At 41.8% G+C, this 19715-nt stretch overlaps 1 protein-coding gene across 1 annotated transcript in view; it reads left to right on the forward strand.

The window, feature by feature from the left end:
* si:ch211-51h4.2 (uncharacterized) overlaps nt 1–19715 on the forward strand; it is a 108903-nt gene that overhangs the window by 87406 nt on the left and 1782 nt on the right. Inside the window, exons 14-17 of the mRNA XM_014216738.3 lie at nt 18128–18242; nt 18911–19013; nt 19243–19312; nt 19537–19640. Of these exons, the coding sequence (XP_014072213.3) occupies nt 18128–18242; nt 18911–19013; nt 19243–19312; nt 19537–19640 (392 nt within the window). The remainder of the gene's footprint in view (nt 1–18127; nt 18243–18910; nt 19014–19242; nt 19313–19536; nt 19641–19715) is intronic.

A 19715-nucleotide genomic window follows, 5' to 3' on the forward strand; every position in this document is an offset into this window, starting at 1 on the left:
ATTGACATCCTATGGGGGCATAGCCATGGTAGGCAAAATAGTGGTCTGCCCAGAATTTGTATAGATATACCCTAAGCATGAAGCAATGTTTTAATTGCTTAATTAACTAAGGAACCACAACTGTGTGGAAGCACCTGCTTTCAGTATAATTTGTATCCCTCAAGTGTGTCAATTATTTTGGAAGTTACTTTATGTACAGTTGTTTTAAGATACTGTATGTGAATTGCTTGAAGTGGACCACCCTCTAGCTGTTTTTTTATGGCTGCCGTTACCTCAAAGCAAAGAAAATAAATATTTTTCATAGCACCTCAGGTAGCCACTCCGTTTTACTCCAAAATATATCATTATCGATAATAAGGATACTCCGGTGGTATAAATGTGCCAAATCACATTGTAAACAGTGTGGGGGGTAAAGAAGTTGAATTAAAGGTATAATCATCAATCTCTTTAGGGGTCCATAGAAAGTGAACAAGAAAAGTATAATTATGACAAGAGGCAAGCAAAGCAGACCACTCAGCCAGACTCCTGCATTTATCCCCCTTACACTTGGTGTCTTGACAACAAACAAAAACACCTTTCCTCCGGTTTTGTACTTTGAAGAAATGCAATATGTTTGTTTGAAATGTACTGTAGATGACGAGCAGAAGAAACTGTAGTAAACTGTTAATACATGTGTGGTACTATAAGAACACCAATGGCTTGGTGGTGTTCCTCTCACAAACGTGTATCAGTGTGCAAATAGAATGTCAACCAAGCAAAATGGCTTTTTGGAGAAATACACAATAGTATTGTAGCACCAATTGTAATATTTAAATGGCTTTATAGTTGTAATATCACAGTGCACCTGCAACATTCCAAGGGCAATATATTTTTAAAAGGAGGGAGATGGGGTGGGGAAGAGAAACAGAATGCTTGTCTGGTAACGCTTGGAATGAGATGAGTGCACAGATAGCATGGTAGTCTTCCACAGAGAACACATACACATGAGAGAGAGGTGTTTTCTGTGGCAGTTCAAGCATAAAAAACATTTATTTTTCTGTATCATCCCAGTGGCCTGTTTTCTTAACATCATCACAGAGGGAGAAGAGATGTGAATCACACATGAATAATGTATGCATCTTTCCAAATATTGTCAAGCAGACTAGAACCCTTTAATTTGCTTGAGCTTTAAGCTCCACTGAAATTGACCTTTTCCCACTATCTCCTATACAGCCAGTGAAAAGCCCTATGGGCTCTAGCATGTATTTCCTATAGGCCCTATGGGATGTACCTGCATTTCCTATAGGCCCTATGGGATGTACCTGTATTTCCTATAGGCCCTATGGGATGTACCTGTATTTCCTATAGGCCTTATGGGATGTACCTGTATTTCCTATAGGCCTTATGGGATGTACCTGTATTTCCTATAGGCCTTATGGGATGTACCTGTATTTCCTATAGGCCCTATGGGATGTACCTGTATTTCCTATAGGCCTTATGGGATGTACCTGTATTTCCTATAGGCCCTATGGGATGTACCTGTATTTCCTATAGGCCTTATGGGATGTACCTGTATTTCCTATAGGCCCTATGGGATGTACCTGTATTTCCTATAGGCCCAATGGGATGTACCTGTATTTCCTATAGGCCCTATGGGATGTACCTGTATTGCCTATAGGCCTTATGGGATGTACCTGTATTTCCTATAGGCCTTATGGGATGTACCTGTATTTCCTATAGGCCCTATGGGATGTACCTGTATTTCCTATAGGCCCTATGGGATGTACCTGTATTTCCTATAGGCCCTATGGGATGTACCTGTATTTCCTATAGTGTCACGCCCGTCGTATAAAGTGGACCAAAATGCAGCGGGAGTCTGTATACTCATCTTCTTTTTTATTGGCAGAAAGAAGGAAAAACAAAACAAAACACACGTATACAAAAACAACGACACAAACAGTCCTGTAAGGCATACAGCTATACACGAAACAACTACCCACAAAACCCATAGAAAAACACCCCTACTACAGTGGGGGGAAAAAGTATTTGACCCCCTGCTGATTTTGCCCACTTACAAATAAATGATCAGTCTATAATTTTAATGGTAGGTTTATATGAACAGTGAGAGACAGAATAACAACAACAAAAATCCAGAAAAACGCATGTCAAAAATGTTATAAAATGATTTGCATTTTAATGAGGGAAATAAGTATTTGACCCCTCTGCAAAACATGACTTAGTACTTTGGTGGCAAAACCCTTGTTGGCAATCACAGAGGTCAGACGTTTCTTGTAGTTGGCCACCAGGTTTGCACACATCTCAGGAGGGATTTTGTCCCACTCCTCTTTGCAGATCTTCTCCAAGTCATTAAGGTTTCTAGGCTGACGTTTGGCAACTCGAACCTTCAGCTCCCTCCACAGATTTTCTATGGGATTAAGGTCTGGAGACTGGCTAGGCCACTCCAGGACCTTAATGTGCTTCTTCTTGAGCCACTCCTTTGTTGCCTTGGCCGTGTGTTTTGGGTCATTGTCATGCTGGAATACCCATCCACGACCCATTTTCAATGCCCTGGCTGAGGGAAGGAGGTTCTCACCCAAGATTTGACGGTACATGGCCCCGTCCATCGTCCCTTTGATGCGGTGAAGTTGTCCTGTTCCCTTAGCAGAAAAACACCCCCAAAGCATAATGTTTCCACCTCCATGTTTGACGGTGGAGATGGTGTTCTTGGGGTCATAGGCAGCATTCTTCCTCCTCCAAACACGGTGAGTTGAGTTGATGTCAAAGAGCTCCATTTTGGTCTCATCTGACCACAACACTTTCACCAGTTGTCCTCTGAATCATTCAGATGTTCATTGGCAAACTTCAGACGGGCATGTATATGTATTCTTGAGCAGGGGGACCTTGCGGGCGCTGCAGGATTTCAGTCCTTCACGGCGTAGTGTGTTACCAATTGTTTTCTTGGTGACTATGGTCCCAGCTGCCTTGAGATCATTGACAAGATCCTCCCGTGTAGTTCTGGGCTGATTCCTCACCGTTCTAATGATCATTGCAACTCCACGAGGTGAGATCTTGCATGGAGCCCCAGGCCGAGGGATATTGACAGTTAATTTGTGTTTCTTCCATTTGCGAAAAATCGCACCAAATGTTGTCACCTTCTCATCAAGCTGATTGGCGATGGTCTTGTAGCCCATTCCAGCCTTGTGTAGGTCTACAATCTTGTCCCTGACATCCTTGGAGAGCTCTTTGGTCTTGGCCATGGTGGAGAGTTTGGAATCTGATTGATTGATTGCTTCTGTGGACAGGTGTCTTTTTTACAGGTAACAAGCTGCGGTTAGGAGCACTCCCTTTAAGAGTATGCTCCTAATCTCAGCTCGTTACCTGTATAAAAGACACCTGGGAGCTAAAAATCTTTCTGATTGAGAGGGGGTCAATACTTATTTCCCTCATTAAAATGCAAATCAATTCATAACATTTTTGACATACGTTTTTCTCAATATTTTTGTTGTTATTCTGTTTCTCACTGTTCAAATAAACCTAACATTAAAATTATAGACTGATAATTTCTTTGTCAGTGGGCAAACATACAAAATCAGCAGGGGATCAAATACTTTTTCCCCCCACTGTAAATAGGACCTTCAATTAGAGGCAACGAGGAACAGCTGCCTCCAATTGAAGGTCAAAACAATAAACTAGACATAGAAATAGAAAAAATAGAAAATAGAACATAGAAATACAAAACATAGAACACTACCCAAAAACCCTGACAACACAAAACAAACACACCCCTGCCATGTCCTGACCAAACTACAATAACAAATAACCCCTTATACTGGTCAGGACGTGACATATAGGCCCTATGGGATGTACCTGTATTTCCTATAGGCCTTATGGGATGTACCTGTATTTCCTTTTGGCCCTATGGGATGTACCTGTATTTCCTATAGGCCCTATGGGATGTACTTGTATTTCCTATAGGCCTTATGGGATGTACCTGTATTTCCTATAGGCCCTATGGGATGTACCTGTATTTCCTATAGGCCTTATGGGATGTAGAAATGATATCATTTATTCAGCTTGTGGCTCAGGAGATATGAGTAGTAAAGCCAGTGACTTTGACTTTGAAGGTTACTATTGAAAAGCTTACATTGCGCATGCAAACATGCCATGATCAATTGTCTCTGTGTGTCATTTAGTGCTTTGTGATAATATGAAACGTAAACCCATCATCCACATTATTATCTCCCCGCGTCTGCAAACAACAACAACACCAGAAGGAAAGTCAGAGAGACAGCTTGTCTCCCAGATCTGGGCTTTGGGATAAAGAATGAATTATTCATCATCGTTTTTTTCTGTCGCATAATACTTAACATTCCTTTCCTGTCTGTTGAGAGAAACTTCCCTGTGCTTGCAGCGTGCTCACTGCTATACCCGTTGGTAAACAGAGGTTTTGATACAGTCACGTTGGGTTCATCAGGGTAAGGACCCTTTCCACTAGTTGTGTTGCTCTGTCATCTAACTCCACCTCTCATGGCCAGACTGCAGCCTGCAGCTAAATGATGATGTATTACCCTGTCCCCCAGAGATGAGAGGTCTCCTTTCACTCTCATGGATGAAGCAGTCAAGCACTCTACAGCCTAATTACATAACCTTCAACTGGACAGACATTTAAATACCATCTGACTGGAGACTCTGATGGAATAGATTCTACTCAGGTTACCAGTGACTGCATAAGCCCTTTTTTGTTATGTGAGACAAACGTTTGTCAGCAACCTTTGGTTTAATCATTGTTGCTGTTTATTCATGATTATGAATCCTGATTTCCTGCTGTATATCTATATGACACTACATGTCTTCTAATGTCTCACCATCACTTTGTTTCTACCTAATGTGGAATAAAAATGTAATGCAATCAGTTTATCTGCAGGGGTTGAACTTCTCTAGCAGAGTCTGACCTGAGCTAACCTCACAGCAGTGTGGCCTGCTATGAGGTGGGTTTGTGAAGGGGTTAGCTCTGTGTAGTGTATGGTTCAGGGTGGATTGACACTGTAATGTCAGGAGGCTGATCTGAACCCTGAATGTGGTAGTGGGGCAGTACTGTATGCTGACTTCATAATTAGCCTGCTCCTAATCCTTCCCCAGTGGTTCTTTATCTGCCCAACCTCACCTAGATTCTCCCTGTACTACTCTGGACAATACAGCAGATCAATGTGTATGTGCGAGAGAGTGTGTGCGTACATGCGCTCATGTCCATGTGTGTGTGTGAACAGTGTCTGTGTATGTTTCTGTCTGTGTGAGTGCATGCGTGGGTTACTTTGCCAGCATACTCAACCTGCCACCGTACCCATGGGGATTAAGTGGCAACTCACAATAGCAGAGAGCTGTATGAGTGACAGCTGTAACTCAGCCTCTCCGGGGAGAGATCTGGATCCAGCTCCCCAGACCACTGGTCCTCTCATCACACAGCCTCCTTACCTCAGCAGCACACAGGGCTTAGTGTTGCCTCACATTATTCACTGCTACAGTAACCCTCATGCACTTCTCCTGAGGTGGATACCAGGCTTTATTGAAATGATGGATTGTTTCAATGTGTTGCTACTGCGCATAGCTGTGTGAATATATCTACTCTACTGTATGTTTTATAGATGTCTGAGGAGGCTTCATGTTTTCATGCTGCCACCTCTTGCTGATTCTGTGATATCACTTGGCCTGGTCAGGCTCACAGTGCGGGGTAGGGCAAATATGTGGAATATGACACGCTATTATCCATTTTAACAAACATGCTGGGCTTGTTCCATCTGCAAAACAATTAAGCCAATTTAACCTCCGCAGCCTGTATGATAATGGGACTGCATTGAGATTGTCTCTAGCCCAGTGCGGTCCTTGTGCCTGTTGTTTCCACTGATTCTCTTTCCCCCTCCAATGTCTCTGTAAGTGCAGTGAGTCGGAACAGGGCGAGATAATAGGTTATGATGGTGATGTGCTGGTTTGATGTGATCAGGATATGTTTTGAATCATTTACAGTGGAACTGCTCAGATAAACCAGTAATGACTTCCTGGGGCTCTAATGAAAACATGCAGCAATTACTTTACCTAGGGTTTGGCTAATGTGCTAATTGGTATTCTTGGTGGGTACTAAGTGTATAGCACAACAGCACTGACCTGGCTTACAAAAACAGAGCCATTTACCACACTCCACTTTGACAATTCTGTTCTTGAGATTTGTCAACCCATATGTACCTGTCACTCTTGTCTGATTATTGATGATGGTAGCTAGTTGATGATGAAAACAATGTTCAGTAGTAGTTTAAGTCCTCTCCTACACCTTATGAATATTGATTGGTGGGAAGCAATGTATATGGTGCCAAAGAAAATGTAAAACACCAACGGCTCGAGCTAACAGCTGTCAGAAGGCTGCCCCCATAAGGCATCTTTAGGGAGGTTTCTTGTAAAAGCTTTCACAGAGTGGGATTCTGGCAATGAACAAGTATCTGGCTTACTGCTTAGGTTATATTCTTTGCGGAGGATTGTAGTATACTACTATAGCTGTTCTTTCCCCCAAGTTGTGTGTCCTCATCCTTGATCATTGTAGAGCATGTTCCAGTTTTGTCAAAGTAATTTGATTCATACTTTGGATCAAAACGTAACCTAATTTGTATCAACTTGGGAGTTAAATCATGTCAGTCAAGGTGCTGTAGGAAGCATTTCTTAAAAACCCGAGCAGTTTAGTAGTGAAATGAAGGCCCTCCCACTGGGCACACACTGGTTGAATCAATGTTGTTTCCATGTCATTTCAATTAAATGACTTTGAACCAACGTGGAATAGACGTTAAATTGACGTCTGTGCCCAGTGGGCTGTCTGTCTTCATGAAGGCCTTTTCCCTAAGCAGCTCATCTTTAAACATTTCCAATGAAGTCTGCACATTATCGAGTCCATTATCCACCATTTCAATGTTTTCCTTCCCACTTTAGGACTAATTCTAAAGCAGAACATCCACATTGATAATCAAAGCGCGTTCTCTTCACTTTCAAACTTGAAAGGGAGCTGGGGAGAACTTTGAAGTGCACTCATGGGCCTGAGTTGCCTGAACTTTGGTTCTCCCCCACTCACATAGATCAGCCGTACATCAACCCACCACCAACCACCTGCAGCGCCTCTGCTGTAAACCACTAGATCAGGCCAGAGTAACGCCAGCACAGAGGTCATCTGCTCCCAGATCAAGCTGCACCAGTACCCTCTCTGTTAGGGGGAAAACACACCATCCCACCTGCCAAATAAATCACAGCAGAGTTCAACAAAGCTTTTGATTTACTGAATGCACACAGTGGTATTTAGCAACAATACAAGTCATTGATTCGAATCGCTGTGGTGCCAACCTTGATGTATATGTAAATACGGATGATTGAGTGTCTGAAGCCGCAAAATATGGGAAGGGATTATGCAAATTATTGTGTAAGAGAAGCCTAATGAGATTTTCCAACGCTGAAGGCGACAGCAGGAGGTATGATGGGACCTGTCATCATCTGTTATGACATAGCCATAGGAAATGTTGCTGTTTAGGTTCAAGCAGGATGTTTCCACCATCATCAGAGGAGAAGTCAAGTCAATAACTCAACAGAATAAAAATATCATGTTTGGGCTCGCAACACCAGTGACATGTGGTTAAGGTTTTAGAATTTCAACTATACAACTGTAGGATTTTAGCTACACAAATTGACAGCTGTCATCAGGCTCTTTCCCAAAACGTATGTTATTTCATGATGTGTTCATAGGGCCTAAAAGTAGCCTAGATTAATATTTCAGGTAAGTATTTGAATTCATCAATGCAGTATGTGATTTACAAATAAGTGTTGACAGCTGAAACTCGATTTGTGGATTGACAAAACAGCCAGAGTAAATCCAAGGAACGATTTTTTGAGGTCTTGACATTCCCTGAGCATCTATTACTTACAGTACTGTGGTCTGTGGCTCTGGTCTATCTGTTTTATATGTGCTGATGCGTTATAGTTTGCCTGTAGCTTCTACCTTATTTATCTCACCTTAAAAGTGATACAGTGTGCTGCTGATTGAAAACAGCTTGAGAGATCCCAGCTAGTTGCTGTCCTTTAAGGCCTTCTTTCATGCTGAGATTATTTTGGTTCCCATGGAAACCATGCCATATTAAATAGCGTAGTACAATGTGCTTGATTTCTTTTTGTGAGAAAATAAAAGTCTTTAGTTTGATCAGGTGGACAGTTTCTGACTATACAGTGGTCTTCCTCATCACATAAGGAACGTTTCAAGGCCAGTAAAGATTGATTTGTCATGAATGTGTATTGTGTATTTTGATTAAGGTTAGAACAGTATAGCTATTATTTCAATCTAGATTACCTGAGTAATGTAGCAATGTACAGGTAAGTGCCAAAATAAAGGAAGCACTTGAGTAAATGAGGGATATAAAGTATATTGAAAACAGGTGCTTCAACACAGGTGTGGTTCGATTAGTTAATTAAGCAATTAACATCCCATGCTTAGGTTCATATATATGGGAGATTGGGAATGGGAGATTATGGAGTGGCGCTTGAGACAGCATTTTCCACCACCATCAACAAAACACCAAATTATGGAATTTCTCGTGGAAGAATGTTGTTGTATTGAAGCTGTTCTGGTAGCTCAGTTGCCCAATTCCATATTAAGACACTATGTTGGTGTTTCCTTTATTTTGGCAGTTACCTGTAGGTGATATGAAACTAATGGCTTTTGACATTGACAGCTAAATCGAAAGAAGATCCTCATCAGCAAGACGCACAGTGTGTTCTTTCTCAAAAGGTCATCTCAGTCTTGGTTAGGGAAATATATCTGAGCTACACAGCCTTTGGGGCTTGTCTGAGGCAGGGAGAAGCAGATCCACTGTCTTTTCAAGACGACTGGCGGGCATTTACGCAGAGTTATGAAGAGGCCTGAGTCGAAGTATAACTTTGTCTGCATCTCTGTTACTGGAGGCACTGCAGAAGTGGGTTATGTGGTATTTATGGTTTCAAGATCCTTCATTTCACCTACATTGCCATTTGTCAGAGAGCCGCATCTTCCATATTCTGGCAACACCTCATGGGCTTTCCATTTTTGGAACTTGTCCTCAAGCAAAATTCACTCTGATTAATCCCCAGATGAAATTTGGGAGGACTATTCAACTTTTCGCTTACCACAGATCTATATTATTTTGGGTCCATTTTACTCTAGAACCATAGTCTACACATAGCAGACATATTCCTTATCTCCCTCTGAGCCGGGATGCTCAACCATTTGACTTATATCACAGAGGAGTGATAGTAATGTATACCGCAAAGGCTGTCTGAGGCTGTTTTGATGTGCAGTCCATGAACAAATGTAAGCTTTGCGCAGAGTAGCCTACCCCAAATTCATAGTCATGTGAGAAACTAAGGGGCAAGGTTTACTTACTTCTAATCAAGTGAAGACATAATTTTATGTTCAGTCTTTGGCTACAGTTGCATTTTGTAAATGTCACGTTATCACCAGGAATCTTGAGAAACTTTATGAAAATTCAAGTATTCTATTTCCCCACTCATTTAAGGTGATTTTAATGCTCTGGTGTCTATCTATACTTTAGTGTAGGGTTTCCCAAACTCGGTCCTGGGGCCCCCCTGGGTGCATGCTTTCGTTTTTGCCCTAGTGCTACACAGCTGATTGAAATAACCAACTCACCATCAAGCTTTGATTATTTGAATCAGCTGTGTAGTGCTAGAACAAAAACCAAAACGTGCACCCAGGGGGGCCCCAGGGCAGGAGGGGATGTGGGGGGTTGGAAACCCTGCTTTAGTGGATGCTTTACACCCTAGTCTGAGACAATGCATATTAAAATGACTTTTCCGAATGTGATGCTTCTCAGATATCAATATAATTTCACTCCTCTCGAAAGATCAGCAGTTATAAAGCTCCTGCATAATATTTTTGGAAACATCCTAAGCACTCACTTTGTGAAGTTATAAAGTAATTTTATGTATTTCAGAACTCTCCATAAGCTGACATAAATGATGCATCCACAGTAAATCTGGTATAATAGGTGATCCTGTTGGTCTTTTCATTGCCAGTGTGGCCTCTACACTAAAAGTTACAGGTCACACTTCCCAGTTTAATGTCTCCACCACAACATTTACAGTCCTTGGTTTTCCTCAAACTTCTGGATAGTCTGCTAATGCCATAGTTTTAACAATATTTAACATCATTGAGATTTTTTGGGACCATGTGAGAAGAGGCATGTTTTTAAGGCTGCTGCAATGTCTTCTTGTCTTAATTGAGCTCTATAGGAATCTTACATCCCTGATTAGGGTCAGTTTATCCCTGGTTAGGGTCACTTTATCCCTGGTTAGGGTCAGTGTATCCCTGATTATGGTCAGTTTATCCCTGGTTAGGGTCAGTTTGTCTCTGGTTAGGGTCAGTTTATCCCTGATTAGGGTCAGTTTGTCCCTGGTTAGGGTCAGTTGCTTATTTAACAAACATCCTTTGTTTTACAGACACTGGGTTTGGGACGTCAATTGTTTCTGAGAATCAGCTTTTTTCTCTGTCTAACACTGTATGTTTTTAGAATTCCTGGGTGTAAGGGTTTCCTGTCTGGGCAAAAGAAAGCCAGCCATTGAACAATAATCTGGCCAGCAGTGTGCCTTGGGGCATGCAGTGAGACACTGCCATGAGCAAGAAAATGTGTGATCTAATTTAGGGCCAGCGAGGCGTTCAATCTTCTCTCTGCGGACTGTTGGCACTCCACACCATTCAGTTTGTCTTTGTTTTTAGAGAAAGCTGCTTTCACTGCTGTTCAAAATGTATTCTGTCCATGCCATCAGGGTCAAACCCAGCAGGAGATGCCATGCAACAGTTTATTCTGCTTCCCTGTCCCTGATGGTTTAAATCCATTTGTGTTTGTTTGTGAGGCTGAGCATCTGTGAACTATTGAATCACAAAATTGAAGAAAAGGCTAAGAACAGGCCATGTTGTTAATGGTCTCCTTTGAGCTTCTTTAGATGATCAAATGTACTGTACTTTATTGTACTGTATTGGTCAGACGTCCTTGCATGGTTTTATGATGGGACATAAACCTACTACCTTGCGACATTCACTCTTCCATCCTCCACAATGCCAGGAAATTACATAAAATATGGACAAGACTTCATACCATGTTTTGGTATGTAAATGTTTTGGTATGTAAATGTATGGGCACTGATGCTCTAAATGATTGAAATCATAATACTTTGCAGATCAACTGATCAAACCTACTGATATTGTTACTGTATGCCTCTTAAGCATACATCCTGTAGACAAATGTACAGTATGCATCACGGTGGGAGAGAGGGAGGAAGAAAACCTGCATTACTACTTTTGTTATAGATATTTTCAGAAACCCAGAACCCTGTCTTTCAACTCAGTCTGCTCAGTGCCTGGAGGGCTGCTTCTAAAGATCAGAGCTGTTCCTTATCGCCCAAACACACTTTCTGTTTTAGCCTGTAATGCTATAACACAATGTGTCCCTGAAGTGAAGCGTGGCCTTTCAAACGTCACCTTGGAGTAGATGTGAAGAGTGGCTCATTGTGGCCCGCAGCTCTCTGCTCTGTTTTATCCAGGGCAAGGTGAAGGAAGAGCAGACTGGCTTTGAATATTAACCTTATTCTTATTCTAGTCCAAGTACTACTGCCATTTAAAAGATAGCAGTAAGCGCTAGCTGATGACAGGTTGACGTTTATTGTCATGAATCTTGCCCTGGAGGCAGAACTGAGCGATTTCCGTTAGATGTACCAGCTGCTAAATAGTTAGTTAAATAGTTAACCTACTGTATAGAGTACCACAGTATGAGTCATAATACCCATAAAATCTAGTGGTCAAACATGGAAATGGTTCCAATCATTTTTCCACCATCCATTCATTTCATAAAAACAACAAATAAGTGCTGTGTTTCGTGTAGGCTTACCCTGGCGTGACATTTTGACAATCGTGTAAATCTCTCTGGGACAAGGTGACTTTTATCAATATATTCCCCTGTAACACCTCTAATGTGGAGCTCTATAGCAAACCGGACTATCTGCATTGACCCTTTTTGCGCTAACATGTTGCTGTTACTGTTTATTATATACTGCTAAAAAAAATAAAGGGAACACTTAAACAACACAATGTAACTCCAAGTCAATCACACTTCTGTGAAATCAAACTGTCCACTTAGGAAGCAACACTGATTGACAATACATTTCACATGCTGTTGTGCAAATAAAGGAGTGGTTCTGCAGGTGGGGACCACAGACCACTTCTCAGTTCCTATGCTTCCTGGCTGATGTTTTGGTCACTTTTGAAAGCTGGCGGTGCTTTCACTCTAGTGGTAGCATGAGACGGAGTCTACAACCCACACAAGTGGCTCAGGTAGTGCAGCTCATCCAGGATGGCACATCAATGCGAGCTGTGGCAAGAAGGTTTGCTGTGTCTGTCAGCGTAGTGTCCAGAGCATGGAGGCGCTACCAGGAGACAGGCCAGTACATCAGGAGACGTGGAGGAGGCCGTAGGAGCGCAACAACCCAGCAGCAGGACCGCTACCTCCGCCTTTGTGCAAGGAGGAGCAGGAGGAACACTGCCAGAGCCCTGCAAAATGACCTCCAGCAGGCCACAAATGTGCATGTGTCTGCTCAAATGGTCAGAAACAGACTCCATGAGGGTGGTATGAGGGCCCGACGTCCACAGGTGGGGGTTGTGCTTACAGCCTAACACCGTGCAGGACGTTTGGCATTTGCCAGAGAACACCAAGATTGGCAAATTCGCCACTGGCGCCCTGTGCTCTTCACAGATGAAAGCAGGTTCACACTGAGCACATGTGACAGAGTCTGGAGACGCCGTGGAGAATGTTCTGCTGCCTGCAACATCCTCCAGCATGACCGGTTTGGCGGTGGGTCAGTCATGGTGTGGGGTGGCATTTCTTTGGGGGGCCGCACAGCCCTCCATGTGCTCACCAGAGGTAGCCTGACTGCCATTAGGTACCGAGATGAGATCCTCAGACCCCTTGTGAGACCATATGCTGGTGCGGTTGGCCCTGGGTTCCTCCTAATGCAAGACAATGCTAGACCTCATGTGGCTGGAGTGTGTCAGCAGTTCCTGCAAGAGGAAGACATTGATGCTATGGACTGGCCCGCCCGTTCCCCAGACCTGAATCCAATTGAGCACATCTGGGACATCATGTCTCGCTCCATGCTTTAGTCCAGGTCTGGGAGGAGATCCCTCAGGAGACCAGGAGATCCCTCCGCCACCTCATCAGGAGCATGCCCAGGCGTTGTAGGGAGGTCATACAGGCATGTGGAGGCCACACACACTACTGAGCCTCATTTTGACTTGTTTTAAGGACATTACATCAAAGTTGGATCAGCCTGTAGTGTGGTTTTCCACTTTAATTTTGAGTGTGACTCCAAATCCAGACCTCCATGGGTTGATAAATTGGATTTCCATTGATTATTTTTGAGTGATTTTGTTGTCAGCACATTCAACTATGTAAAGAAAAAGGTATTTAATAAGATTATTTCATTCATTCAGATCTAGGATGTGTTATTTTAGTGTTCCCTTTATTTTTTTGAGCAGTGTATATTCTGTTGCCTAGTCACTTTATCCCCATCTATATGTACATCTCTACCTCAATTACCTCGTACCCCTGCACATTGACTCGGTACTGGTACCCTGTGTATATAGCCATTGTTACTCATTGTGTATTAATTCCTTGTGCTATTAGTTTTCTATTATTTATCTTTTTTTCTCTCTGTATTGTTGGGAAGGGCCCGTCAGTAAGCATTTCAGTGTTAGTCTACACCTATTGTTTACGAAGCATGTGACAAATACAATTTGATAATTTTCAAAGACAAAATTGTCTATATTTTAAAAAATTCATGAAAACAAAAATTAGCTTTTCGGTCTTTATCTAGATTAGGTTAGGCATTAGGGTTAGCAGTGTGGTTAAAATCTGATTTTATGACTTTGTAGATGTGCCAGCAAGTGACTACTTTGCAGAGCTGCCTCCAGGGCAAGATTCATGACAATAAATGCTTGCTAGCTGATGTGGAACGTATCAAGCCAGATCATATAGGATGGGTAGGTGTTGAGGCCTGCACTGTAAGGTCCTTATCATATCACCATTTCTCAGGGATTTGGATTAGGGAAGTATTGTCTGTGGAATCAACCTGTTATTTTGACATTATTGAACATACAATTTATTATTTTCAGATGTAATTTCATATGTACAGTATTATACAGCTAACTGACAAAATAAAGGAAACACCAACATAGTGTCTAAATAGGTCATTGGGCCACCACGAGCCAGAACAGCTTCAATACACCTTGGCATAGATTCTACAAGGGTCTGAAACTCTATTTGAGAGATGCAACACCATTCTTCCATGAGAAATTCCATCATTTGGTGTTCTGTTGCCAGTGGTAGAAAATGCTGTCTCAGGCTCTGCTCAAGAATCTCCCATAAGTGTTCAATTGGGTTGAGATCTAGTGACGCACGCACGCACGCACGCACGCACGCACGCACGCTTCTTCTTCTTCTTCTTCTTCTTCTTCTTCTTCTTCTTCTTCTTCTTCTTTGAGACCCCTCTTTCAAAGTCACTGAGATCTCTTCTTCTAGCCATGGTAGCCAACTGGGCATTTTTATACATGACCCTAAGCATGATGGGACGTTAATTGCTTGATTAACTCAGGAACCACACCTGTGTGAAAGCACCTGCTTTCAATATACTTTGTATCCCTCGTTTACGTAAGTGTTTCCTTTATTTTGGCAGTTACCTGTAGATTTCTTCATGAACATCTTTAGTGTCATCTAGTGGTGCTTGGTTCAAATTGCATGTTGTTTCTTTAGAACCTTATCTGTATGCACATGCATATATGTACAATAACAAATTAAACTGGTAATATATATATATGTTTCACACACAAAACTGAGTAAACAGAATCCTCACCTCATCCATCTCACCTATTAACTGTGCATAATGTGTAGCTTGACTGGGTGTTTTGGATTTGCTGGGGTTAGATTTCAAGTAGAATTATACTCCAATGTCCTCTTGGTGTTACCGACATTTTGTTGATCACTGAATAGTGCTTGCTGAACAACAAATGTGTACATCACTTGCTAGGTCTAAAAAGGGATGTTTTTGTTATGTTTCTAGTCTGCAAATTACATATTCAAACTCTGAATTAGAGACCATTCCAGAAGACAAACTCCTATGATGTTGAAACATTGTGTCATTTTATTTTAAGCGCTTTTCAAGACAACTTATGTACTTTACATACATAAGATAATCAGCAGGATAAAAAGCAATACAATCACACATTAAAATAAGTAACTATATAAAAGTTCACTAAACATAATGACAGACTAACCAGGGAGAACACTTCACACGATTACAGACTAACAAGGGAGAACACTAAACATGATGACAGACTGACCAGGGAGAACACTAAACATGATGACAGACTGACCAGGGAGAACACTAAACATGATGACAGACTGACCAGGGAGAACACTACACATGATGACAGACTGACCAGGGAGAACACTAAACATGACGACAGACTGACCAGGGAGAACACTAAACATGATGACAGACTGACCAGGGAGAACACTAAACATGATTACAGACTGACCAGGGAGAACACTAAACATGATTACAGACTAACCAGGGAGAACACTAAACATGATGACAGACTGACCATGGAGAACACTAAACATAATGACAGACTGACCAGGGAGAACACTAAACATGATGACAGACTGACCAGTGAGAACACTAAACATGATTACAGACTAACCAGGGAGAACACTAAACATGATGACAGACTGACCATGGAGAACACTAAACATAATGACAGACTGACCAGGGAGAACACTAAACATGATGACAGACTGACCAGGGAGAACACTAAACATAATGGCAGACTGACCAGGGAGAACACTAAACATGATTACAGACTGACCAGGGAGAACACTAAACATGATTACAGACTAACCAGGGAGAACACTTCACACGATTACAGACTAACAAGGGAGAACACTAAACATGATGACAGACTGACCAGGGAGAACACTAAACATAATGGCAGACTGACCAGGGAGAACACTAAACATGATGACAGACTGACCAGGGAGAACACTAAACATGATTACAGACTGACCAGGGAGAACACTAAACATGATGACAGACTGACCAGGGAGAACACTACACATGATGACAGACTGACCAGGGAGAACACTAAACATGACGACAGACTGACCAGGGAGAACACTAAATATGATGACAGACTGACCAGGGAGAACACTAAACATGACGACAGACTGACCAGGGAGAACACTAAACATGATGACAGACTGACCAGGGAGAACACTAAACATGATTACAGACTGACCAGGGAGAACACTAAACATGATGACAGACTGACCAGGGAGAACACTACACATGATGACAGACTGACCAGGGAGAACACTAAACATGACGACAGACTGACCAGGGAGAACACTAAACATGATGACAGACTGACCAGGGAGAACACTACACATGATTACAGACTGACCAGGGAGAACACTAAACATGATTACAGACTAACCAGGGAGAACACTAAACATGATTACAGACTAACCAGGGAGAACACTAAACATGATGACAGACTGACCATGGAGAACACTAAACATAATGACAGACTGACCAGGGAGAACACTAAACATGATGACAGACTGACCAGGGAGAACACTAAACATGATTACAGACTGACCAGGGAGAACACTAAACATGATTACAGACTAACCAGGGAGAACACTAAACATGATGACAGACTGACCAGGGAGAACACTACACATGATGACAGACTGACCAGGGAGAACACTAAACATGACGACAGACTGACCAGGGAGAACACTAAACATGATGACAGACTGACCAGGGAGAACACTAAACATGATTACAGACTGACCAGGGAGAACACTAAACATGATTACAGACTAACCAGGGAGAACACTAAACATGATGACAGACTGACCATGGAGAACACTAAACATAATGACAGACTGACCAGGGAGAACACTAAACATGATGACAGACTGACCAGGGAGAACACTAAATATGATGACAGACTGACCAGGGAGAACACTAAACATGATGACAGACTGACCAGGGAGAACACTAAACATGATTACAGACTAACCAGGGAGAACACTAAACATGATGACAGACTGACCAGGGAGAACACTAAACATGATTACAGACTAACCAGGGAGAACACTAAACATGATGACAGACTGACCATGGAGAACACTAAACATAATGACAGACTGACCAGGGAGAACACTAAACATGATGACAGACTGACCAGGGAGAACACTAAACATAATGGCAGACTGACCAGGGAGAACACTAAACATGATGACAGACTGACCAGGGAGAACACTAAACATGATGACAGACTGACCAGGGAGAACACTAAACATGATGACAGATTGACCAGGGAGAACACTAAACATAATGACAGACTGACCAGGGAGAACACTAAACATGATGACAGACTGACCAGGGAGAACACTAAACATAATGGCAGACTGACCAGGGAGAACACTAAACATGATGACAGACTGACCAGGGAGAACACTAAACATAATGACAGACTGACCAGGGAGAACACTAAACATGATGACAGACTGACCAGGGAGAACACTAAACATGATGACATACTGACCATGGAGAACACTAAACATAATGACAGACTGCCCAGGGAGAACACTAAACATGATGACAGACTGACCAGGGAGAACACTAAACATGATGACAGACTGACCAGGGAGAACACTAAACATAATGACAGACTGACCAGGGAGAACACTAAACATGATGACAGACTTAACTAAGTGAACTAGACAGAGGATAAAAGCTAAGACAACAGAGAATCCAGGTAAGCCTGTGTGAAGAGGTGTGGACTTGAAAATGTGTTTCAATTGTGAGAGGAGGTACAAAATAATGACAGATCATAATGTAATTTCCTTTTTATTATCTTTGTGTCAATAGCCAACATCATCCATTTTTGAATGGATGATTTAGATAGATGCCTATAGGTTACAGAACACTAACCACATATCATGTTGTCACTCTACAGATAATCAGTCTGAAGTACCGTCACTACTCGTGGGTGGCAGAGCTGATCCAGATTTTTATTGCCATCAGTATAACAGTGTCCTTTCTGGTGATGGGATCTGCCATGAAGCACACAAGTATGTTCCCTGTCAATACATTTCTATCCTTGCTGTTCTCTATGCATGGCAACGTTCTCTGAAGAGGGGGGAATGCATTTTTGATAGCATGAGTTAGAGACATGCAAACCCCTCACCTACACCAATGTCTATTAAGGTCTAACCTCATATACGATGTACTTGTGTGACCAATCTCTCTGTTAGTCAGTGGTTCTCTGGTAATCAGTTTTATCTGTGTAAAGGGGTTATAAAATTCAGGTTAATATATAGTTATTTATGGCTAAATAGAAGGACTTGTTTTTTATGTTTTTAGGCCTGAAAATTAGGAAAATAAAATTATAAATTAATCTTCAGAGAGATACAAAAAATACAATTTTCCTAAATGTTAAGTTGGCTCAGGCTGAGAAACTCATTTAAATGATTCAGGATAACATCTCTATTTTCAAAATATCTGCAATAAATCACATTTCATGGTAACACAATTATGCCTTTCATTGATGTGGCTATGTGGCATCATTATCTCTCCTTTCTTCCAGTCAGGAGTGATCAAAATACTCAGAATGATATGAATCATGAAAAATACCAATTGCATGTATTTACATGTACAATTGTATAAATCTACAGCTTTAAGAAGCTGTAGATGTGGTGCCTTGCAGGTACATTGACTGTGTTTGGTTGTTTTGTTTCAGTTGATGGCCTTGTGAACTCACACTGGAACACCAAGTTGGAATGGATGTCTAAAGTCTGGGAGAGGACATTACCACAGAGCTTCCACAGATGCAGTTCAAGAGGGTATACATTTCTACTTCTCCATCTGGTTTTGAATTCCTCCTGTCACAATATGATTTCACAGGCCATTTGCTTTCTCATTCGCTGACCATTACCACTCCCATAAAAATATGATATTTATCTGTGCCTATAATAGAAAAGGTTATGAAGCATTCAGGATGCTTACTTTGACTAATTAAGTTGATTTCATGATATTAACCAAACAATCCATGTTGTCTTTTCTCCTTGACAGTCTTGCCAATGGGCTCATATCTCTGCTTGCATTTGGAATCATTTTTATTGTCTCGTCGTGTGATCCAAGGGTAAGTGCCTCATTCTTCCTCCTGCTACAGCAAAATAAAAGGAGTCACCTGTTCCTATCACTTCAATTCTAACTGGATCTAGGCTAGAGTAGGAATTTGTGTTTGATTGCTGTTTCAAACTATTCCAATGAGCTATGATAATCAAGTATCCAAACCAGTTATTATGGTATGTAGGAACATAAGGATAATACAGCAAGCTATATTTATGTGTACCCTTTAACTAGGGATTTGTGGTGATGTTGGACAAAGTGGTGTCTTTCTCTTTGAACACTGAAGTTGGGTTGTTCATCTTTGTGATGCTGCGAGCCTCCAGATCAGAGCGATTTCAGTGAGTAGCCTACTGTTTTATCAGTGATACAAAGAACTAGTTCCTACAGGTTCTCATCTCTTCCTCTCATCCCAG

This window comes from Salmo salar, chromosome 10, assembly GCF_965601325.2.
Source record: "Salmo salar chromosome 10, fSalSal1, whole genome shotgun sequence".
Taxonomy (NCBI): Eukaryota; Metazoa; Chordata; class Actinopteri; order Salmoniformes; family Salmonidae; genus Salmo; species Salmo salar.